This window comes from Vigna unguiculata, chromosome 5 (genome assembly GCF_037176805.1).
Source record: "Vigna unguiculata cultivar grain cowpea cultivar isolate G323 ecotype 2 chromosome 5, ASM3717680v1, whole genome shotgun sequence".
In the NCBI taxonomy this organism is placed as follows: domain Eukaryota; kingdom Viridiplantae; phylum Streptophyta; class Magnoliopsida; order Fabales; family Fabaceae; genus Vigna; species Vigna unguiculata.
The window spans coordinates 2,818,223-2,843,562 of NC_140796.1; the positions used below are offsets into that span (position 1 = coordinate 2,818,223).

Sequence of the window (25,340 nt, forward strand, 5' to 3'; positions counted from 1 at the left end):
AAAACAACATTTACCTTCTCACACTCTTCGTATACTCCCAGCCCAGATGTGACGTAATTGGAAGCTGTTGACTGGGTAAATTATACGTTATAATTCAAGCTTAAATTACTCTTTCTCTCTTACAAAAATGCAGAATTTGTATATGACTTCGATAAAATAAATTATCATTTTGTGCTATAACAAAAAAACTTATTTTTATTTTCATTTATATCGCTTTCTAATAATTAAGTGATGTGTTAATGATTGAATAAGACATATTTTTCCAATAACTTTTTTCTATCTTTTTTTTTTATGATTTTTGTTCTGTTTTTGTTTTCATATATAACTTTTACTTTTGTTTTGATTTCTAGTATTTCTTAAAACAATTAAGTGATGAATTTTTTGTTATTTTATTGAATTAAATATGTTTTTTTTTAAATTAAAATTAGTCTTTCTCGAAATTTTTGTCTAATTTAATTTTTCAATTTCTAAAAATGAGTGTATTTAATCTTATTTAATCAACTTCAACTTTTATGAAAATATTTCAAACGCGGTTAGTGCTACCATTTCTGAATTAATGTTAATTTAGAAATGTCATATAAATTTAAATGTATTTGAAATAATTTAAATATCAGTTGAAACATGTTTGAAACTTAAATATTTCTTTAACATTTGATTAAAATAATCAACTTTACACATTTTTTTAAATTGACAAAATTTTTAAAAATAACTAATTTCATTTTAACTAAAAATTAAAGGACCATAAATATATTTAATCTAAAAAATAACTAACGGACATATTACATTAATTAATTAATTAATTAGTTATTAATTAATTAAGACGTTCATTGAACCACAGGAAAAAAGTTAACATGTTAATGAGATTCTTGTGTCACTTAATATAAAAATCGTCAAATAAGGGTTGTTGTTAAATGGTTGTGCGAAAAAACAAGAAGCAAAGTTAGTAAAGTTATGAAGTGTAAAAAAGTTATTTAATTCTGAAACTTATAATAGTTTTCATTTGTTGGTTTGTGTTTGCTGGCAGTTTAGTTGGACGACATGGAAGATCGATTCCAAGGATTGTACAAGTTCCAAGCCGAACGGAAACTTTTTCTTTGCTTTGTTAAACTTCTCTCTCTTTCTCCACTTTTCAATGCATTATTCTTTAATATTCAAATATGGCATATTTTAAGAGTTTTTGTTTATGGATCGCACGACAAACTCTTATAGTGGAATAATGTTATATTCTTGTATAAATTGTCTTGATATCTATAAAAGATATTTAATATCTTGAAAACATAAAATGTTTAATATATTTATTTGTGAACTATACTAATTAAGAAAAGTAGCAGGAAGAAAATTTTAGCGGATTCAGAATGACTCATTCTTACATAACTATTCTAAGTATAACACATCACATAATTGATTATCGTGTTAAGTTAAAAATAGTATTAGAAGTTTAGCAATTATTGAGAATATTGCCGTTGGACATCTATGTTTGGCTTTGTAGTGTTTGAATGTCGAATCCATGTGTAGCACAGTGGCCATATGCTGAAAGCAAAATACCATTCATTGTTTTGTCTTTTTCAAAGTGAAAGCCAAAACCTATGTACTTTACAATTTGATTCTTCTTGTGTGTAGTGTTTTATATTTATAATTATAATTTATATCTTTCTTTTCAAATTCTCATAATGTTTGAGTTTCTAAAAATACATTACATGGATAATAAGTTTGTAGGTGTTTTACTTATGTTTTATTCACAGTACTTATATTGTACTTAATGCGATACTTCTAATTTATCTTAGATTTCTAATAAATATATTTAAGGTTATTATACATTAAAAAGTACTTAGTTACTATGCAACTTACTAAGTGAAATTAAGTTTGAATATATGATTGCATTTTATTCAGCAGATATTTACTACTTGTTGGGACCTTAACCATATTGAATAAATTATACTTGTGATCTAGACAAAAATAAAAAATAAATTGAGGAGCATGTAATAAGTGTAAAATTATAATTTTCTTAAAATACCATTATTTAATGTAAAGTGTGAATGGATTTTGTTGTTTGATTAAGTGTTTTTTGAGGAAGTGTTCTTTATTTGTAGTTAGTGTCACTCAAGATTGAATTTTGTTATTTTAAACAAGAGTACGTGTGCAAAAAAAATAATAAAAATTGAAAGGCTGATATATGAATAGGTTTTATTGAAGGAATTGGTCTCCATAGAAGAGCAATATTTTAAAAAGAGTGAATCAGAGCATGATCTTGCAAAACTCCCTGCAAATTAGGGAAACAATATTTAATATTTCTACATATTTTATATAATTTTTATGAAATTTTAAGAATACAAGACTTATTTTTAAACTCCTACCTCCAATAAATTTTGTTTACCAATTAATTTTATAGATATCTCTCATTTTAGTAATAATGTTAAAGAAAATTTAAATATATATTTTTCTTTACTTTTCTAAAACCTTCCTTAAAAAGAAAATTGTATCAGGAGTTCTAAATTTTAAAGTGGATAATACTCATATGCAACAATAAACTCAAAGTTAAAATATCAAGGCTATATGTATAAAAATTCCTTTAACATTTGATTGGAAAAAAATTGTTCTGATATTCTAAATAGTGTCATATTAGTTAAAAATAAAGATAAAAATAGTTTAGATATATTTTAATTCCATTTTTAAACTCAAAATAAATAATACCTGAAATACATATAATGATTAAAGTTTAATATTATTAGAGGTATTAGAGTAAGAAATTTATATTCACTTGTAGCAGTAAAACTATCATTTGATGAAAAAATATATCATGAAAGAAGCTATAAATTTGAATTATTTCTACCACTATTTTTTCAATTAAACGTGTGATTTTGATGGACAAAATTATATAATATAAGAAAGTAATTTGCAAAGAAAATTAATATAAGAAATGGGTGGAAGGAAATTTAAATACATTTAAAATTAAATAAACTGAAAAAAATAAGATTTAAACACGTTTTTATTCCCTCCACGTAAATCACGTAAATGTGCAATTGAAAGTTGTTATTGTCCAAAATTTTAATATATTTAAATTTTTAAACTTTAAAAAAATAGGTATTATTATTTAATTCACAACCAACGACATTAACATTTGTATTAAACAGTATTCTAAACTAGTTTGCATTTGAACGAAAATGAAAACGTATCAAATTATACAAACAGTCAAAAATTGAAATGGAGTTAAACATATAAAAGAAATTATGCCATTGAGTTATAATAATTATATATATTTATTTTTAAAATCTGAGACTAATTTATATCAAAATTCGAGATATATATGAATTTTAATTTTAAATTTAAATTTAAAAATTAAAACTATATTTAATCTACAAAACAAAAATAAAATGAAATACAGTAGGATATTAATTTTTATGTACAGTGAATGTAAAAATATATAAAATAACAAAATATATTATTTATATGCTTTTTAAAGTAATTATTTTAAACACTAACAAATTTAGCATGACCGTAAGTTAGATAACACGTCTTCCGTGTTTTTGAAGTATTTCCTAGTTGGAACTATAATTTTACTTTGATATTCCATATATATAGTACAAGTTTTCATTAAACATTAATACAAGTTAATATGGTTATTAAAGTGAAAATTTAATTTTAATTAGAGATTAATCTAAATTTTATACGTCTATGATATTTACTCATCATCAACTATTCTGATGTCAGCTAAAACTTTCATTGAATTACTTTTTTTCTTATCAAAATTATGTTCATTTGCTTGTTTTAAGTATTTTATTTTTCTGTTTTTGTAGATTTAATGTTGCTAATTTTAGTTTTTTTATTTTGTTTCTAGTGCTTCGAAATTGCAAAAAATGGTGTATATTTAGATGGAGTTGAGGGTATATGGAGGGATGTAAAAACCCAATAATTTTATTGAATGCAAGGACTAGAAGAGAAAATTCTAGATGAAAATAAAAAAATAAAAGTAACAAAAAAAAAAAAAATATATATATATATATATATATATATATATATATATATTTAAATGTATTCTTGTTTTGAAAATCTATAAACAATTTTTTAAGAAAAATTAGATTAGAAACGTGTATGATTTGATTTGATTATATTGAACTGTGTTGTCAGAGTAGATGACCGTTGAAAAAAATATAATGTAAATTAATTCTGATAATCTTCAACGCTTCACTGATTGTTAAAATATAATATAATATTATGAAACTGGTTGAGTAATGGCTTAAACACTCGTTAAGAAATTAAGAAAAAATCAGAAGGAATGTAGAAAATATCTTTTCTGAATATTATTAAAAGTAAAAAATCAAAATCGTAGTCTGTACGAAATCAAATATCGATGGTTTACGTTACAACGCTCCCTCATAGACAAGGTAGCAGGTGACCGTTAAAGAACAAACAAAAGTGCTTTCGCATATTCTTAAATCAAATATATAATATAATAAAGATTTCATAAAACAGAAAACCAATTCAATATTATTATCAAACATATAATAAATATTTCATAAACATGAAAGCGAATATTAATATTATAAAAAATATTATTATTGTGAAAAATACAACTACAAAATTTTGATAATACGATCATAATAAATTCAGTTGTCACCTATACAAATAAATTGACAAAGTTAACGAAAAAAATACATAACCAGGGTATAAGACCAGTTAAAGAACAAACAAAAATGCTTTCGCATATTCTAAAGCAAATTAAAAAACAAAAAACCACCCTTGGACTTTCTTTATTATTATTTATTAACCAAAATCCATGAATTGATTCACTAATTAATTTTACAAAATAATTAATATTATCACTATTATCAACTATTGAATAATAATATATATATTTTAGTTAATGTAATGATGTGAAACTTCTATCAAAATAAGTTTAATGACCTAATACGGTGTGAATAGTGATTGAATTGTAATGCAAAATCGTTCTATACAGCAGTGTATAATATATATTTTTTTTATTAATGGGAACAATATACATTTAAAACAATAGATAATTTATATTGTAAAAAAAATAAAAATAGAAAGACATTCCCTTTATTTTAAACTAGTATACACACAGGGACTGTTGCACTTGTGTGTATGTATTTTTTAAATATGCGTGATATTATATTAGTATGTGATGATAATGGAATATTTTTGAGTTAATGTATCAGAAAAATGAGAGAATAACCGTTGATAAACAAAAATAAAGAAAGAGATAGACAATTTAAAAAAAAAAAAAAACTTGTAAAAGTAATTGTCAATTTTCAAAAATGTAATAAAATAATTATATTTTAAAAGGTAAAATTGGTATTTTGAAATATGGACACAAAAGAATGAATCTTTCTATATATTGTTATAGATGATAATTTTTAAATTAATATAAATTTAAAAAAGTTTTAAAAAGTTTTAAAATGTAAAGAAATTAATCTTAGTTGATTTTTTAAAAGATTTTTGTTTCTAGTCAATTATAATTTTTAGTATATTGTCATGTAAAAATAAATAAAGAAATGATTTCACATATATTTTATTAAAGTAAGAAAAAAAATCAAATGAATTGACACTTACAAAATAGAATAAGCAATATTTTTTAAATAAAAATGAAATAAATTACTATTTTAAATTAAAAAATAGTTTTTCTTAAGTTCCGTGCAATTCCCTTCAATATATATTTGATTTTAGTCTATATTGACGTTTCAATAAAGGCATCAAAGTCTTGCTTTTTCCTCAGACGTGCTTTGTAATTGCAAAGACTGTTCTTTTGTTTGGTATTATTAGCAAAAAGATATTTTCTTTCAATAATCATGTTATAAATTGTTAAATTATGAAGACTTAAATAGTTTTAACTCCTTGATTTAACATAATTTTTTTAATTATTTAAAATATGTCGAAATTAATGTTGAAAAAAGACCGTATTATTTCCTTTCAGTACGTTTCAAATGGAGAACAACACGCTATCAATTCAATTGTCATCTCGAATCAATCAATTCATCGTAAAATAACACATGTCAATTTTTTATTTTATTTATTTGCGAGAAAAAAAATATATGTTCTACTTTAATGAATTTTCTTTTTACTAAATTTAAAAATATATTCTAAACATCCAGCTTATATTAAACACAATAAAAATGAACTGAAATGAAAGAGAGAGAAATGAAAATCAGAAAAAGTGGTTCAAGTTGTGTGTAAAGTGTCCAGATCCAGGAATTGGCACATAGGTCAAGATTTGCAATAATTTGAGCAGCCATGTATGACCCAAAACCCTAAAATAATAAATACTTCATAAATAATAAATACCTACAACAAGCACTTATGTCACAAATATTCAGGCCATGTGTTTGGTGAGCAACTTGAATAACTTTCTTTTGGAGCACACTCAAAAATTACTCATTTTTTCTGTCAGAAACTTTGTGTGTTCTGGATCTATTCTAGTTTATTAATTAAATTGGTTAAATTTTTTTTTTTATCTTACTCTTAATTTTATTATGTTCTTTCAAATGTTTTCAAATTAGTCTTATTTTTCTCAATAGTAACTTTATACAATCTTCTTTTATTAACATTATTACAATCATCACACCTAACAGAATTTGATTCTTTGTTAAATTTTTTTTATTTTTTTATTGTGTCTTTATAATATATTAATTACCATTAGTTTTAACGTTTTAATAATATTTAAAATTTAAATATAGTGCTTTTTAATGTTTAGAATAGGATAATCTCAAAAAATTAATAAAAAAATCTGAACTCCACCTGATACCATAATGATTGAAACATCCAAATTAACTTACTAACCAATAAATAACAAATATCAGATAATATTTAATAACTAATGAGTTTGACAAAAGAGATTATATTTCTTAAAAAAAAAATGAAGATTAAAAATACTTAAAATAGTAAAACCAAATTTAAAAAAAAAAATCATTATAATATTAAGATCGAAAAGCATTGTGTACCTAATTAAATTCTTTTATTGCCCTTGTTGATAAATGAATTATGTGTTCAGATCTATGGTTATTAGTTAACTCTTTTTTCTTTTTGTTCGCTTACACTAATGATTTGATGCATTTTGCCTCGTGCTTATAGTTAATTATTGGGTTAGTGAGTTATAGTTGTCTTTTGAATGATGGCTAATAAGATAAGTCCAAAGTGATTTCATTTGTTAAATTTATATCTCTTGCATCTTAGAATGGGAAAAGGGAAAAAAATGCAAGTGGAGCAAGTACACTATTTTTGTGAAGTGAAAAGAATAGCATCAAATATTGACACACTGAATAATCATCTAGCATCATTATCAATCCAGAACATGTTGTCACCTTAGAGTTCACATGAAAAATAACTATTTTATTTAGGGGGGTCAAGTGGTTCATTTTGAATTCATGGAAACTGTGTAAATGTTGATGAAAAACTTTCATTAAAAATACACACTTGAATGTTGCACACCAATTATTGAGAAGAAAGTTACAAAAGTGTGTAAATGTTGTATCCGTGATGTTATGTTCATGCATATGGGAAAGTTCTTTATATGCTCCTATCCCTATTTTATTTTATTTTTTTCTGTCATTGTCACGGTGTAACATCGCAAAGTTAGATTTAATAATTATTTTAATGATTAGGGAACGTTTAGTTAATTATTTATAATGGACTTAAGTTAAAAGAAATTAATTTTTAGAGAATGGGCCTTTAGGGTCCAATAAGAGATTGCTATTTATAAATCCTAAATCACATGCCCAGCTAAACGTTTGATTGGCATAGGATTAGTAGAGGAAAGGAAAGGGGAAGAAAAAAAATGATTTGAAAGGATGAAAGCACCTATTTAAAAAAACTGAAAATGTTGTGAATAATCGATTAAAATGACATTATTGATTATGGTAAATTGAAATTGACCCTCTCCTCTCCTTTTCTTCAATATAAGATTAATAATACTTTTTAAAAATTAATATTATATAAAAAATAAGTAAACTTTTGAAGTTATTTTTTCAATCCAATATATATTATTTTCATTTTTTCTCTCTCCTACTTGCTTTACTTTCGTATCAAACATATGATAAGTGAATGAAGTTCATTACATATTTTTCCTTTCCTCTTAATTGATATCACTATAGTATTTCACATTTTCAGTAATATTTCCTTAGTCACATTTATTCAAAATGTTAGCATAGATAAATTTGATATCTACGGTAATAATTTTTAAAATAAACGTTACTATAAATAACATGGACACAATATTATAATAGCTTTTAAATAAATGTTTTTAAAAATGATAAAAAATATCATTTTTTTTAATAAAAAAGAGCATATTATTATTATAAGTGTTATTGTTTTTATTAATTCTACTTTGATTTTTTTAAGTATTTTATTACAATTTTGTTTAAGAAAATTGAAAATAAAATAAATACACTTTGAGAAATCAGTAAAATTGTCCGAACGTACAAATAGTTCAAATGAGATAAATTATATATATTTTATTATTTAGGTTAAAAATGTTAAAAATAAAAAAAAATATTCAAAATTCATTTAATAGATTTGTTATCTCTCTATTAGTGTATTAGTGAGAGTCACTTTTTTTACGTTATAGACATGTGAATAATAATAACATGAGAAATATAGACATATGTGAATTATAATTTATAGAATTTGAAATTTTGCATGAGGAATCCTAAATTTACTGATATTGGACTAATAAATTCATAGATTTACTTAAATTCATAGATTTGCATGTCACCCAACTTTTACTAATTTATTTTACACAATACAGTGAACTACATGCAAATATATAAATTTAAGTAAGCAAATGTATTTTGAAAATTAAGTCTAAGTGTTTGTAATGTTGATGTTTTTGTATTATGACATGTGGTGTAGTGTAGTCAAGTGGCTCATAACGATTCTAACATAGGCTTGATTAATTAATTGTATGTATATCCATGAAAACAGACCGATGAAATTTGAATTATATATATATATATATATATATATATATATATATATATATATATATATATATATATTAATTAGTTGAAACACACGTAGTAAAATTATTATTTATCAATATTATAATTATAAATTTTATAACTTTGTTGTAAATAATTTTTATTTATTTTGTAGGTAACTCATGGAATAGTTATTTTAGTTTATGAAAATCAGTAAGTTCTGAAGAAAAGAAAAAACGTCAAAGTAGAAAAAAATTGTTAAATTTGAAAGATTTGTCATTAGTAAAATAATTATTTTAATTTACAAAAATATTACTTAAAAGAAAAAGAGAAACACTAATTATATACACAAAAGAGGTTGTTAGTGGAAAATGATAAGTGCATCAATTACATATAACAAATAATAAATATCGTTCTCTCCAAATTGACTTGTAAAACACATAACAACTCGCAATTCGCAACTCAATTAGACAACAAAGTTCATAAAAACATTAAGAAACTCATTTTTGTATTTTATCAAACAGTTGTTGTGCAACCAAAATTTAATATAGAATATTTACTATTGTCAATATTAGATTTCATGCATTTCATTATCATGCATTGAAAAATATCTCAATTTTAATTTTATGTTAAAATCAACTACAATTGTCACGATTAGATTTCACCCATTTCATTATTATGCATTCACAAATATCTCAATTCCAATTTTATGTTAAAGTCAACTCACATGAATACCCAAATCTTATTCATAGTGACTTTATGCCTGTAATAACTCATCAATTTCTAATTCCTTTAATCCTCAACAAGTAATTATGCATTAAGTTCAAGAATTTTACGATTACCAATAATGAATCATGTTTAATCCCTAGATACAAGTTCCATTTGTTATTCAATTTTAGTTATAAGTTCAAAAGACATTTTCCAACACCTCAAGAACCACCAATCAAGCCACAACAAGCATAAAAATCAAATATTAACATTGAAATAGAAAAAAAAAACATATATAAACATCATAAAATGCACAAGATTTAGTTTGTTACATCTAATATCAACAAATAGGGTTAATTTTCCATGGTGGAGAACTTAGTGTTTACAAATTAAAGAGATAAGGAAGAAATTGAAACAAAAGAGAGATGCATGCCATTCCCCATGGTTCTTTGCCTCTACTCCATGCTCTAATCACACTTCCTCTTCGTATTTCCATCTCTAATTCGCGACTCATCGTCCTCCTTAACCAAAACGGGGCAAAATCACCACTAATGAAGATTGAAGTCCAAGGAGGAGAAGAGAGAGCTTCCTAGCACCCCAAATAACTTTTAAGGGCCTCTCTCATGCACTCTAGGTGAAGAATGAAGTGTGGGAGGATAGAATTTCCCAAAACCACAAGGAAAACATTAATACACACTCAATTTTGACAAGTTAGTGACGCCACTGCTCAGCACCACTGAGCGTTATCAGTACACATGCAAATCAGTGGCCTATGTTAAATTGGGGTTTAGCGTTTTCCACCGCTCAACTGCCTGTGCAAGGGCTGGTGGCGCTCAGCCCCAGACAGTTTAACAACATTCTTTAAATGAAGCATTGGGCGTGATCCCAGTGGCACCCATTCGAAGGACTGGGCATAATTTACCAAATTGTACTAAATTGTGGATTATCCATACTATTCTACACTAGAAAAATTGAACTACTTTTAACAAAAACTAAATTGGACAGTTGTATAATTGAATTAAAAAAAACTAAACTTGTTGTGTTTACAGTTCAGTTAACTGCTTGAATTGCCTTTTTTATTTTTTCCTTTCTGCTCATTGCCGTAACATAATTTGTTTTGTAGTTTAGTAAAATAGTGGCTAGGAAGCAAAACGAGTACGTAAATTATTTTAATGTTATTTATCCATACTATTTGACAATCATGTCTATATATCGTCGAAGATATACATTTTTTACTTTAATCTAACATGTTACCAACTTAAATTTTTTTATATTATCAAATAATTAAAAATAATTATTATTAAATCAAATAAGTTTGTTATTTAAGTTAACAAATGATGTTTAAATATATTATAATAGCTTTTATATATATATATATATATATATATATATATATATATATATATTTGAGCAAGGATTTAGAAAATAATTACGAATATTTTTTTTATAACTAAAGTTTAAATATTTTATTATTAAAGTATTAAAACTATAAATAAAGAAAAATATTCCCATTATCTTTTGTTGCAACTTTGGAATTTTCTTAGCCTTGTGGACACATGCATGCTTTACTTCTTAGATGTAGAGGCTTTTGCAATTAATTACATCTAATCAACCATTGACTTCCTTCAAGTAAACTTCAAATATATCCAAAATTAATACATAAAATTAATAACTTTTCTGTTTTTATCAATCATTAAAGAAATACTATTTGTGATTTAAAAATTATAAAAATACCTTTAATTAAAAAAAGTCAATGATATGCCTATACATTCAAAAAATGAAATAAACTAAAATTTGTGATTGCAAAATTGTAAAGTAAAAGCAAATGAGGAAGAATATAAATAAAGTCTATGAACAAATTGAATATGCTAATAAATAAGTTTAATATACGGTAATACGTTGGCTTTTTTCTTTTTTTAAATCCGTGTACTATGGTATTAATTAAATTAAATGATAAGTGAATAAAAGAAGAAAATGTAGAATACGCGTATTTATTATCAAAATTTATATGTGTGACAAGTATGTTATGATTTTTCAATTTTCTAAATCTGATTATACCATCTATAGAGTTAAAGTTTATTTTTACTTCTTATAATTTTCCTGTTATTTTAATGATAATTTTTAAATTTTCTTGTTAGGAGTCTCAATTAAGGCATTGTGCTCATGGATGGTTCAAGAGTTTATAAGTTTTAAAGCAAACTTAAAAAAAAAATGAGATCTTTCATTTAAAATTTAATTTTTAAAGTTTTATTATGCAAAATTATTTATTAAATTGTCATATTTAATTTCATTTAACATCTCTTCTTCAATAAGTAATTTGACGACATTATTGATCTTAAATAAGCTCTTATATTTTTAGCTTTGAGAAACTTTTAACATTGTACTTGTGAACATTATTTTATAAGCTATATATACATTTGAAAAAGAATCTATTATTTTTATATAGTTAAGAATGTCAATTAGTTTATCATTTTCTAAACCTATAATTTCTCTTAAGATATTTAATTCTGAAAATAAATCAAATTAATCAATATCCAATAAATTATCATGTTTTAAAGATTTTTTTAAGGTTTAATCATTTTTATTTAAAAAATGTACAATCTAGTGACTTTAATTTTTTAGCACTAAATAAAAAACATAAATATTTTGATATGTTTTAAATTGTTCAAATCTACTTTGAAGTGCGGTAATTGTTTTATCTTCAATATTCAAAAGGTAATTGTTTTATCTTTTCAACTCAACAGTAAGTTTTTTTCCCTAAACTTAAAATATCTTTCTAAAAAAAACCCAACTTTGAATTATGATTTAATTAATATACTATCCACCAAAATACTAACCCGTAATCTAAATAATAGTTTTGTTGAAAAATTTTAATTTCTCGTCACGATACATACAAGAAAAAAAAAACTCTCAAACTCGTAAAACAAAAAAGTATTGAAAAATAAAACTGGACAAAAGGAACACATTTATAATTTTAATATAAATCCAAAACTGACTAAAAACAACACTAACTAACAAATAGAAAGAAAAAATATAATTTTATAATTAATTTAATAGTAGTATATTATTACAATAAAAATTGTGAGGCGTTTTTTCTTAAATATAATTTTATAATTAATTTAATAAAAAGTATTAATAGAAAAAAAAAATTGAAACCTTATTTATTTGGAGGTCTAAAGTGAATATATGTGAGATACAATTTCTAAACAAGTTTTTTTTTTAATAACACAAACTTTTGATTGAACAGGTATAATGTTTTAGTTAAAATAGTAGATTTTTTTTGTTAAATTCATTTGTAAACCAATGTATCAATTATAACACATAAAAAGGTTGAAATAAATATTATCCTATCGGTAATATTAAATTTTTATGATATACATAATCGTAAATTGATATGTAAAACAATAATTCTAAATTAAATTTGTTTTCAAAACAAATTATTGTGTGGATTTGGATCTCTCTGATCCAAAATAATTCACATTAGAAAAATAATCTATGTAAAGGAATCTCATTTATATTTAAGAGTAAAAGTTTAATAAATCAATCAAGTTTAATCTTATCATACAGTTCATTTCTGTTCATCTCAATAAATCACATTTATTAATTTGTTCCTGTCCATTCCTTCACTCTCTTTTTTTGTTGACCTTTATACCAATAAATGATTGTATAAACATTGCACATTACATTTTCTATTAATCCCAATTTGTTTTCTTTTTTAAAGATTTGATTTAATAATAAACATTGCACATTACATTTTTTATTAATTAACCACAATTTATTTTCTTTTTGAAAGGTTTGATTTAATAATAAACATTGCACATTACATTTTTTATTAACCACAATTTATTTTCTTTTTGAAAGATTTGATTTAATAATAAACATTTCACAATACATTTTCTATTAACCACAATTTGTTTTCTTTTCAAAAGGTTTCATTTAATAATAAACATTGCACATTACATTTTTTTATTAACCACATTTTCTTTTCTTTTTGAAAGGTATGATTTAATAATAAACATTGCACATTACATTTTTTTTATTAACCACAATTTGTTTTCTTTTCTAAAGGTTTGATTTAATAATAAACATTGCACATTAAATTTTACTGACCACAATTTGTTTTCCTTTTCCTTTTTGAAAGGTTTCATTTAATAATAAACATTGCACATTACATTTTCTATTAACCACAGTTTGTTCTCTTTTTGAAAATTTTTATTTAATAATAAAATGTTAAATATGTTTTTTATCTCTTAACTTTTAATAAAATTTGAAATTAGTAAATTTTGGACTAATTTAGTCTTCTAACTGTAGAAGTGTATAAATTTAGTTATTTTAACCACATTTTATTAAGTTTATTTAAGGTTTCAAATATGTTTCATGATATTATTTCAACTAACATTGAGGTATGAGGATATGTCAAACGGTATAAACAATTTAAATACTATTACAAATGTATTTAAAACATGAAATAAAATTAACAAAATTTGGTTAAAATGACTAAATTCATGTATTTTTAAAGATAAATGACTAAATTAAGTCAAAATTTTTAAAATGAACTGATTCAAATTTTCATTAAAAATTTAGAGATATGAGAAACATTTTAAGCCAATAATAAACATTGTACGTTACAATTTTTTATTGAGATTCTAAAGTCAATCTTCATGCTCTATATATATGTAGGAGGCAACACTCAATATTGCATAAGGAACGATCAATCCCTTGCTCTTCCATACACAATGTCTTCTTCATCTTCTTTTATGTTCCCTCAAACTCAATCCACAGTTCTCCCAGACCCTTCAACCTACTTCTCCTCAAACCTTCTTTCATCTCCACTCCCCACAAACTCTTTCTTCCAAAACTTTGTTCTTTCAAAAGGATCACAACCTGAGTATATTCACCCATACCTCATTCAAACCTCAAAGTCCTCACTTTCTGCCTCATACCCTCTTCTCTTCTTCACTGCAGCAGTGTTGTACCAAACTTTTGTGCCGGATCTCACAATCTCTTCCAGTCAAACACTTCCAACTCAACAAAACCATGTAGTCTCATCATTCAGTGACCTTGGTGTCACTGTTGACATTCCCTCCTCCAACCTCAGGTTCTTTCTCTCAAGAGGAAGCCCTTTTATAACTGCTTCTGTCACATCTTCAACATCTCTTTCCATCACAACACTGCACACCATACTCTCTTTGTCTCCCAGTAATGACAAAAACACCAAGTACACCCTTAAGCTCAACAACACTCAGACATGGCTCATATACGCCTCCTCCCCAATCTATTTGAATCGTGATGGTGCTTCCCAGGTTACATCGAAACCATTCTCCGGCATCATTCGTGTAGCAGCGTTGCCTGATGACAACCCCAACAATGTCGCAATTCTCGACAAGTTCAGCTCTAGCTACCCTTCATCGGGTAATGCAACGCTACACGATCCTTTCCGTTTGGTGTATCAATGGCAGAAGGAAGGTTCTGGGGATTTGCTCATGCTGGCTCACCCTCTTCATGCTAAACTTTTATCACATAATAACACCGGTAATGTCAATATTTTGCGTGATTTTAAGTATAGAAGCATTGATGGTGACCTTGTTGGTGTTGTTGGAGATTCATGGAAGTTGGAAATGAATCCTATTCCCGTGACATGGCATTCTAACAAAGGCGTGGGAAAAGAGTCATACAACGAAATTGTCTCAGCACTTTCCAAGGATGTTCAAACCCTAAACTCTCCAATATCAACGCCATCCTCCTACGCAATTGGGAAACTTATTGGAAGGGCTGCAAGGTTGGCGTTGATAGCGGAAGAAGTGTCTTTTCCAAACGTGGTTCCCACCATCAAGGAGTTTCTGAAGCGGAATATTCAGCCATGGTTGGATGGAACAGTCCAAGGGAATGGCTTTCTATATGAAAAAAAATGGGGTGGACTTGTAACGAAAATGGGGTCAACTGATTCAAGCGCTGATTTTGGGTTCGGAGTGTACAACGATCACCATTACCATTTGGGGTACTTTCTTTACGGAATTGCGGTTCTAGCAAAGATAGACAACGAGTGGGGACAAAAATACAAGCCACAAGTTTATGCACTTTTGTCAGATTTCATGAACTTGGAGCAACAAAACGCTCATTATCCACGTCTAAGGTGTTTTGACCTCTACAGGTTACACTCTTGGGCTTCAGGGGTGACAGAATTTGCAGATGGAAGGAACCAAGAAAGTACAAGTGAAGCTGTGAATGCATACTATTCAGCAGCTTTGGTGGGTGTAGCATACGGAGACAAAAGTCTTGTTAGCGCCGGATCAACGCTATTGGCGATGGAAATTCTTGGTACACAAACATGGTGGCATGTGAAAGCAGAAGACAAGTTGTACAATGAAGAGTTTGCAAAAAACAATAAGATAGTTGGTGTTCTGTGGTCTAACAAGAGGGACAGTGGATTATGGTGGGCCCCTGCTACATGCAGAGAGTGCAGGCTTGGAATCCAAGTGCTACCCTTGTCGCCGATCACTGAGACATTGTTCTCTGATGCTGGTTATGTGAAGGGGCTTGTGGAATGGACATTGCCCTCTTTAAGTAGTGAGGCTTGGAAGGGAATGACCTATGCATTGCAGGGAGTTTATGATAAGCAAACAGCATTGCAGAACATAAGAAGGTTGAAAGGTTTTGATGATGGGAACTCATTCACTAATCTCTTGTGGTGGATTCACAGCAGATAATTAAGGAGTCGTCGTGATGCACCCAACTTTGAACAAATAATGTTTCAACTCAATAATCTATGTTGCAGCAGCATATGCAAACTTCAATCTCATATCAGTTATTGTTAGTTTGTGATTATGGATTTCAATTTGTTGTTCTGGAAAATAAAATATTGTATTCAGACTTTGCTCCTTGTTGCAGTGAAGTTGAATTATTTTCGAGTGTTTTTATCATATCTAAGGCTTTTAATATATGGTCTATAACAACGATTCCAGTCACAATTTTATCTTAGATTATTGAGCTATCACACAAGAGAAAAGAGATTATGTTGAAGACTAAAAAAATAAAAATATTTACTTTAATTTTACGATTTATATGAAGGCATCTTTAGAGAAATTTAAAAGATTATTTGAATTTTTTTATTAACAATGTAAAGAATTTTTTTGTATCAAAAAGTTTGAACCAGTTTCGAATTTTAAGATTAAGGTAATATGTTACGGGGATAAGATGAGAAAGGATTGTGTATATTGTAGGAAAATTTTTGAATTTTTTTTCTATATTTGATGACATTGTTAAGAAGTTATTTCTCGAGTTAGGAAAGATGGTATAATATATCCATTTTTATAATTAAAATTCTGGAACTATTACTATTATAAGTAAAGTTAAGTCGCAATTCGTTGTCGTCACAAATATATCATCAATATTTTCTTTTTTTTAATACATAACTTTTAGTTATAAAATAGGTAGGTCCTCTTCATAAAATATTTTCAATAATATGTTTTACTTTTTTAAATCACTTGATTAATTAATTCATTTAATATATTTTTTAATGGCCAAATATGTTTGAATATTTCTTCAGTATCAACATAAATAAAATAATTTCTAATTACTTCGTGAAAAAAATATTTTATGTGAAAAAAGAATCTTAATGTCTATGTTTTTCTGAAAAAATAATTTATATTTAAATTCATGAAATTAAACAATTAAAAAAATTTAAAGTTGTTTTAGTTTATACAGTTTGAAAAATACTTATATAAAAGTATTGTCAAGAGATTAAATATAACTTAAATTCGATTATGTAATAGTTTAAAACTAACACGATAACATATGTGTTCTCATGTGTTATGTTTTATGAAAGTAGAGTTGGATGGTAATTTATGTGGCTCAATCAATTAACAGAAATTCTTAGAACATGGCACGTTTAAACATTAATCAAAGGCATTCAAAAAAGGGAAGAAAAACAAAAGACATTAATGAAGAATTTTGGTTCCACCGTAAGAATTGGACACATGCTCTGCCTCGTAAGAGTAGGAAGCTCATGCTATAAAATATAATCAATCATTCACACTCTCCAACTTACTCAACACCAAAGAAATCCAAAATTAATAAAGCTAGGTAAACCTCAATTATTATTCAAAAGAAATAAACAATATTTTTTATTAAATATACTTTTTAATTATCTTACATCGTTTAATATTTAAAAAAAATTGAATTCAATTGATCTTTGATCTTTGGTTACATTATCATATAATGTTTAATTTTACGAGCAGGCTATTTCTTTTAAATATTAAAAGATTACATTATCACATTAGTTTTTTATGCGTATAAATGAGAATGGAAGTACTACTTCCGAAGTAGTAATATTTTTCGTTTTATATCAATGGATCGTCTATTTAATTTTCTTGTGTTCCAAAAATATAAATTGGATCGTTTGTGTAGTACTTTGGCTTCACCACATATGTCAATTTCCAGTCATGTGTTGCCTATTGTACTTTATTTTTTCCTCTGTTTTTCATTCTTGTAAAGTTATTTTTAAAATTTGAGATTGAGTGTAGTTTATCTCCACACTAATTATAGCTTGTAAATGTTTAACACTTTACATGTCCACACGAAAATTTGTATTTAGGATCGAATAAGATTAATAAACAATCTTCATCTTACGAATTTTGTAAAATTAGATTACATTGATAATGTTAGAATATCTTTTATAAATTATTTGTTGTTGGGTCTATTAAATTACTTTTTACTAGTTCCAAATTGAATATTAAAATGTTATTTATCCATTTGCAAATGTTTAATTTTGCAATCTCTTAACTCTCGTGGGTGTTTGAGATCAACTTTGACTAGTATACGAGAAACATAATGCTTTTAAGAGAGAGATAATAATTATTTAACAAACCAATGGATTAAATTAGGTTCAAAAGTGAATTCTAAGATGATGCTATATTTTATCTTATTAATTTAATAGACCTCTTTATTGAATTATCAACAATCTGCCTACAAAATTTTAGTCTTTGCAAACTTTGTAAATATTTAATCGTGTAAACAAATGTGATAATGCTTATCCTATATTTAAAAAAACAAATTTAATGCTTACAATCTATTTATTTAACAAAACAAAGTTTTTATGTCGTTTGTATATTTTTTAATGGAAGATAATTACCAAGAGAATATGACAACAAGTATATATAAATTAGAAGAGTGTTCCTTCACTATTACACAGGAAGAATTATGCATTACTTAATTAATTCATAATTAATTAGTTAGGGTGTACTTATCAAGGAATGGAAATAAAAAAGATGTAACTTGTGATTTAATAAATAAAAAGAGAGTCTAAAAAGAAATATAAGTTCGTTAACCAAACGTGTGGGGGGAACATATAATATGCAAGAAGCAATATTATTCAAAGAAAAACAAAATACGCTTCGTACGTACGTACCTTGAAAGAAAAATTATGCAAATAACAAATGATACGAGTTATGGAAAATATAAACTATGTCAGACTAAAAAGTAAACCAAAATCATAATCTGTTCTATTAAGCCCAATAATGCCTTTATTATATGGAAACTGATATTTTGACATTTTTGGATTTCGTTACAACTACTTAGTGATTTTTTTATAATAGTATAATAATTATATTATTATATATTCTTACAACAAGTTATGAAGTAGTTGTACTTAAACTTAAACATACACGTTCTTGTACACGTTGTATCATTGTCTCAAATTAAAAGGAAAAAAAACACAAAAATTTAGCTATAAATATCAACATTTTTTTTCATAATGATTAAAAGAATAAGAAAAAATAGTAACACAAGTGTTTTTTTTTTTAATGAAACTAATTTAATAATAAACAGTGTACAGTGGCAGCCGGGCAAAATTATAAATTTATAGATTAGAATCTCTTGGTTCTAAAAGTCAACCATTAAGCCAAGAAAACTCTTATCTTTGCTTATAAAGTGGCTGAGGCCGCGGCACCACACAACGCTGCAAGAAGCAATCACAAACAACAATGTCTTCTTCATCTTCTTTTCTGTTCCCTCAAACTCAATCCACAGTTCTCCCAGACCCTTCAACCTACTTCTCCTCCAACCTTCTTTCATCTCCACTCCCCACAAACTCTTTCTTCCAAAACTATGTTATCCCAAACGGGTCACAACCTGAGTACATTCACCCTTACCTCATCACAACTTCAAACTCCTCTCTATCAGCCTCATACCCTTTTCTCCTCTTCACCACAGCACTCTTGTACCAAGCTTTTGTGCCGGATCTCACCATCTCTTCCACTCAAACACAGTCACACGATCAACGAAACCGTGTAATCTCATCATTCAGTGACCTTGGCATCACTTTGGACATTCCCTCCTCCAACCTCAGCTTCTTTCTCTCAAGAGGAAGCCCTTTTATAACTGCTTCCGTCACATCTTCAACATCTCTTTCTATCACAACACTGCACACCATACTCTCTTTGTCTCCCAGTAATGACAACAACACCAAGTACACCCTTAAGCTTAACAACACCCAGACATGGCTCATATACGCCTCCGACCCAATCTATCTGAACCGTGACGGTGCTTCCGAGGTTACATCGAAGCCATTTTCTGGCATCATTCGTGTAGCAGTGTTGCCTGATCCTAACTATGCGACAACTCTTGACAAGTTCAGCTCTTGTTACCCTTTGTCGGGTGATGCAACACTGAAGGAGTCTTTCCGTTTGGTGTATCAATGGGAAAAGGAAGGTTCTGGGGATTTGCTAATGCTGGCTCACCCTCTTCATGTTAAACTTTTATCAAATAAAAGTAACGGGCAGGTTACTGTGCTGAGTGATTTTAAGTATAGAAGCATTGATGGCGATCTTGTTGGTGTTGTTGGAGATTCATGGGTTCTGGAAACGGATCGTATTCCTGTGACATGGTATTCTAGCAAAGGAGTGGAAAAAGATTCGTACGATGAGATTGTGTCAGCGCTTGTTAAGGATGTGGAGAAGCTTAACTCTTCCGCAATAGGAACAAGTTCATCTTATTTTTATGGAAAGCGAGTTGGGAGAGCTGCAAGATTGGCACTGATAGCGGAAGAAGTGTCTTTTTCAAAGGTTGTTCCCACCATTATGGATTTTCTTAAAGAAGCCATCGAGCCTTGGTTAGATGGAACTTTCGTAGGGAATGGTTTTCTATATGAAAACAAATGGAGTGGACTTGTAACCAAACTAGGGTCAACGGATTCAACCGCTGATTTCGGGTTTGGAGTTTACAATGATCACCATTATCATTTGGGGTACTTTCTATATGGAATTGCGGTTCTTGCAAAGATTGATCCCGAGTGGGGACAAAAATACAAGCCACAAGTATATTCACTAGTGACAGATTTTATGAACTTGGGTCAAAGGTATAGCAGAATTTATCCACGTCTAAGGTGTTTTGACCTTTACATGTTACATTCTTGGGCCGCAGGAGTGACTGAATTTGAAGATGGTAGGAACCAAGAAAGTACAAGTGAAGCTGTGAATGCGTACTATTCAGCAGCGTTGGTGGGTCTGGCATATGGTGATTCAAATCTTGTTGAAACTGGGTCAACGTTAGTGGCGTTGGAAATTCTAGCTGCACAAACTTGGTGGCATGTTAAAGTGGAAGACAACTTGTACAATGAAGAATTTGCAAAAGACAATAGGATAGTGGGAATTTTGTGGGCTAATAAGAGGGATAGTAAGTTATGGTGGGCGAGTGCTGAATGTAGAGAATGCAGACTCGGAATCCAAGTGCTACCCTTGTTGCCTATCACTGAGACATTGTTCTCTGATGCTGATTATGTGAAGGAGCTTGTGGAATGGACATTGCCATCTTTAAGTAGTGAGGGGTGGAAGGGAATGACCTACGCATTGCAGGGAATTTATGATAAGGAAACAGCGTTGCAGAACATAAGAACGTTGACAGGTTTTGATGATGGAAACTCTTACAGTAATCTCTTGTGGTGGATTCACAGCAGATGAGGGATGATGCAAAGTTGCACACGAGTTAATTTCTTGACTAGATAAATTGATCAGCAAAAGTCCAAGGAATTGTGATGCTTCAATTTGACTATTTATCAGTGTTTTCATTTGTAGTAATTTATGAAATTCTGTATCTCGTGTGAAATTGAGTTTTGTGATTTTTCAAGAATGTAATAAAATTTGCAGTTTACAGAGAGGTATTCTAGGGCTGTACAAGTTCAGATTCCTATAATTTTAGGTGATTCTAACATAACATAACTCAACTCACTATTTTTGTGTACGTTTGTCTGAGCTTTGGGAATCAAGTCAAAGGAATGATACTGAAATTCATCGAATCTACAAAGGTAGCAAAATTCCCCTGTAGATATGATTTCATTTTCGTACCTTTTGGTGCTTTAAAAGAGTGTTATTTTGGCAATACAGAGTTTTCAAGGCTGAATTTTTAATATGCAGAAATGAATGCTCTATGAACCGCACAACAACTCTTTATGTAAATAGCAGTGTTTGGTACAATGTCAACTTAAAAAGGGATAAACCAGAAAGGCAAAATCCAAACTTTAGTTATAAAATTTAAATTTTAAGGAGCACAAACCCGTTTTTCTATATATTTTTTTTATTAAAAGAAAAATGCGTAAAGTGGATCTTAGAAGCAAGTGTTTTGACTCCTCCTTAATCACTTCATTTGGACCTTCGAAAAGTATGGATGACCTTAGCTTTAGGCCCTTGGCGGTTCTCCATTAAAACTTAGGTGAACAAAACAAAAAAGGTTCACGAACTGAAATTAGTTTTTGTACCGAAAATACCCAAATTAAAAAGAGTCCAAACTGATTTAATAGTTTGATTTTAACATGTTTTTACTCAATAAAAGATCTAAAATTCCGATGATAATAATAATAATAACAATAATTATAAACGCTACTTAAAATAAATAGGCTATATTCTCAAAAAGCAACGCCCTTTACAAACCATTTATAGAAAAAAATAGTACCTACGTAACTAAAACAAAATGTTTGGTTGGAAAGTGCCAACAAGTAATTAAAGAGGAAACTTATCGTGAAAAAGTATAATTTATATATTTTCATCATATTTTTAAAAAACTTAATGAAAAACAATTATTTTTTTAATTAATGTGCATTGCGCTCTCATAAACAAGACTCTATTTCTTCTGTATTAAATTCTTTTTATTGTATATTGCCAAAGAAAATTATTAATTAAAAAAGGGCTATAATTGTGAGTTTATTAAAACATTCAAATAAAAGAATACATTAAAAGAAAAATTGAAACATCAATAGAGATATTGTTGTGCATGTTAATAAAAATGGTAGGATGTAAGAAGGGTGGTGATTGGATCTTCAAAAAATTCAGGCCCATCACAAATTGATAAAACATTTTAAAATGAAGATTTGAGTTTTTATTGATTCGATCCTTTTTTTCTGTAAGAGATTAATTAAATATTTTTGTCAATTGAATTTTTAATGCTAATAGGGTTAATTCATGAACAAGAGTCAATATCAACAATTGGTGAATAAAATATATAAGTGAGGGGGACAGAGAGCACAAGACAAAGTGGGTTTTTTTTTTATACTGGCTTGATCACCTTCTGTGATCTACGTTCAATCCCCAATCAAACTCTGGAAAAGTGTCCAAAGACATGTAAATGTAAAAGTGGACTCCGTGTCATTCTTATGCCAATGCAAATGCTATGGTATTGCTATGGTTTCTACTACACTAATGAGTATATGAGCCGAACCCACATATAAGGGATTGACACTATTCTTAACCCAAAACCTTAAACCTGCATATAAGAAATTGACACCACTCTTAACCCAAAATCTTAAATCCGCATATAAGGAATTGACACCACTCTTAACCCAAAACCTTAAGGTGATAGGTTTATAGGCATTTATTTAACCTTAAGGTAATAGGTTTATAGACATTTATTTAACTTTCTCGTTTTTACTTAATGTGATACTTAGACTCATACTTAGATTTTCAACACAGTCCACATAGTATAAGAAATGTCTGAATATATAATCAATGTTTGACTAAAAGTATTTTTACAATATTTAAATTTCCACAAGAGTTGGTAGTTTGGATGATTGAAGGTCGAACACGTCTCTAAGTTAGGCCAATTTATTAGAAATCAATTGTGCAGTAAGTGAACAACTGAAGTAGAGAAGATGGCACTAAAGAAGAACGAAGTCAAGTTGCATTATGATAGAAATTTAGTCAGAAATAACTTAGAAAATATTAACACTTAAGACCACCTAATGTGTAAACAGGACAATCGGCACTAACGAGTTGAAGCATTATTTGGACACATCGAAGATTGTCGAGTGCCAGACATAATTACAACCCCAAACCCAAGAGAAATGTGTGGGACATTTGTTGTTATCTTCCATTGGGCTCAATACTTGTTAAGTTGAAGTTACCATATGCTTATTGCAATACAAGAGTATATAATAATCGAAAGAAAATAACTATTTTTAGAAACTTTGGGACACTCATGAATCTCGTACATAGTTGTCTAAAGAACACAACCGGTGGTAGAGAGCTTCACACGTATTCAATTGCAACTGCAGGCTGAAATACAAAAAACTGTATCGCATGATTGACTGAGTTTTTTTCTCAGTGTAAAAGGACTCAAATTTGAGTTCGAATAGTTTAGAAGAAACTCCTGAGTAGAAAGATGAGCCACAAAACAGCATAAAGAAAAATGAATAGGTGTCTGTTTAAATTAATCAAGGGATAAACATAAACTAATTCAAATAATTTATGAAACACCCTCTGAATATTATAAATAATAAAATTTGTTTTCATGTGTGCATAGTGATAGGTTATATTTGTTTTTTCACCTATGGTTTATGGTCATTGAGAGATTGTGGTCAGCATATATATAATTATATGACATTAACCTTACACATATAAGATGTTAGACACCACTTTTACACAAAAACCTTAAGGCAATGTTGTTATGGATTTTTATTCTTATATAGTGTTTAACTTTATCTATTCTATCCAATGTAAGACTTTTTGACTCACACTTCAACTATTCTCGACACTTAGAATTATAGAATAGAGAAAGAAAAAAAAAAGTGTTTTTATTGACCTAACTATCGCACACAACAGTAATGTTGCAGGGCAGAGGCCCCATCAGAGACAGCACTGTTTGTCTTCCACTTCACTGCATTGCACCAACGTCACTCCACACTTTCCACTGTTGTATTGTATCGCAACACTTCATACCACATGTTCTTCCCTAACCACATGCACTCAAACTCTCTCTTCACATCCAAATAATTCATAGATATTATTGTTTAACCCTAAAGAATCAAAGCCTTGTGCTACCTTAAAATTGACCAAACAGCCATGTCTGTCACCACTACCACCTCCAACTCTAATTTCGTAGGTTAATGGAGTGTGAGTGAGTGTGGACTGTTTGTCCCGTCGCTCGGTTCCACACTTTGGACTCTTCTCTGTGGTTTCTGTACGAATTACTATTATGTCGCCGAACATCATTATGTACTCCATTAATGTATCACAATGTAGTTCCCATATACCTCTCCAACAAACATTTCAAAACTACTATTCTTTTCAAAAATTCATATTTTACTCTCTGTTAATCCACCTTTCTTCAATATTCTCCTACTTTCTTTAATATTATAATTTTATTCCCTAGTCTTTCTTTAGTTTTTGGAATTCATTCTTTTTCAAATCCAAGCTCGATTAGATATAAGATAAATATATAATA

At 28.0% G+C, this 25,340-nt stretch overlaps 2 protein-coding genes across 2 annotated transcripts; both read left to right on the top strand.

Annotated features, from left to right (window-relative positions):
* Positions 1-14,353: 14,353 nt before the first annotated feature.
* Positions 14,354-16,557, top strand: LOC114186139 (glucan endo-1,3-beta-D-glucosidase-like). The gene has a single exon (XM_028074167.2). It carries the CDS (start codon positions 14,372-14,374, stop codon positions 16,340-16,342), a length of 1,971 nt encoding a protein of 656 aa, XP_027929968.2. The 5' UTR covers positions 14,354-14,371; the 3' UTR covers positions 16,343-16,557.
* A 2,970-nt stretch (positions 16,558-19,527) lies between these two features.
* On the top strand, positions 19,528-21,783 carry LOC114186357 (glucan endo-1,3-beta-D-glucosidase-like). Its single transcript, XM_028074425.2, has one exon. It carries the CDS (start codon positions 19,616-19,618, stop codon positions 21,587-21,589), a length of 1,974 nt encoding a protein of 657 aa, XP_027930226.1. The 5' UTR covers positions 19,528-19,615; the 3' UTR covers positions 21,590-21,783.
* The last annotated feature ends 3,557 nt before the right edge of the window (positions 21,784-25,340 follow it).

Excerpts from the sequence above, each read along its gene's own strand:
- LOC114186139 (XM_028074167.2), top strand. The coding sequence starts at position 14,372 with ATGTCTTCTTCATCTTCTTTTATGTTCCCTCAAACTCAATCCACAGTT.
- LOC114186357 (XM_028074425.2), top strand. The coding sequence starts at position 19,616 with ATGTCTTCTTCATCTTCTTTTCTGTTCCCTCAAACTCAATCCACAGTT.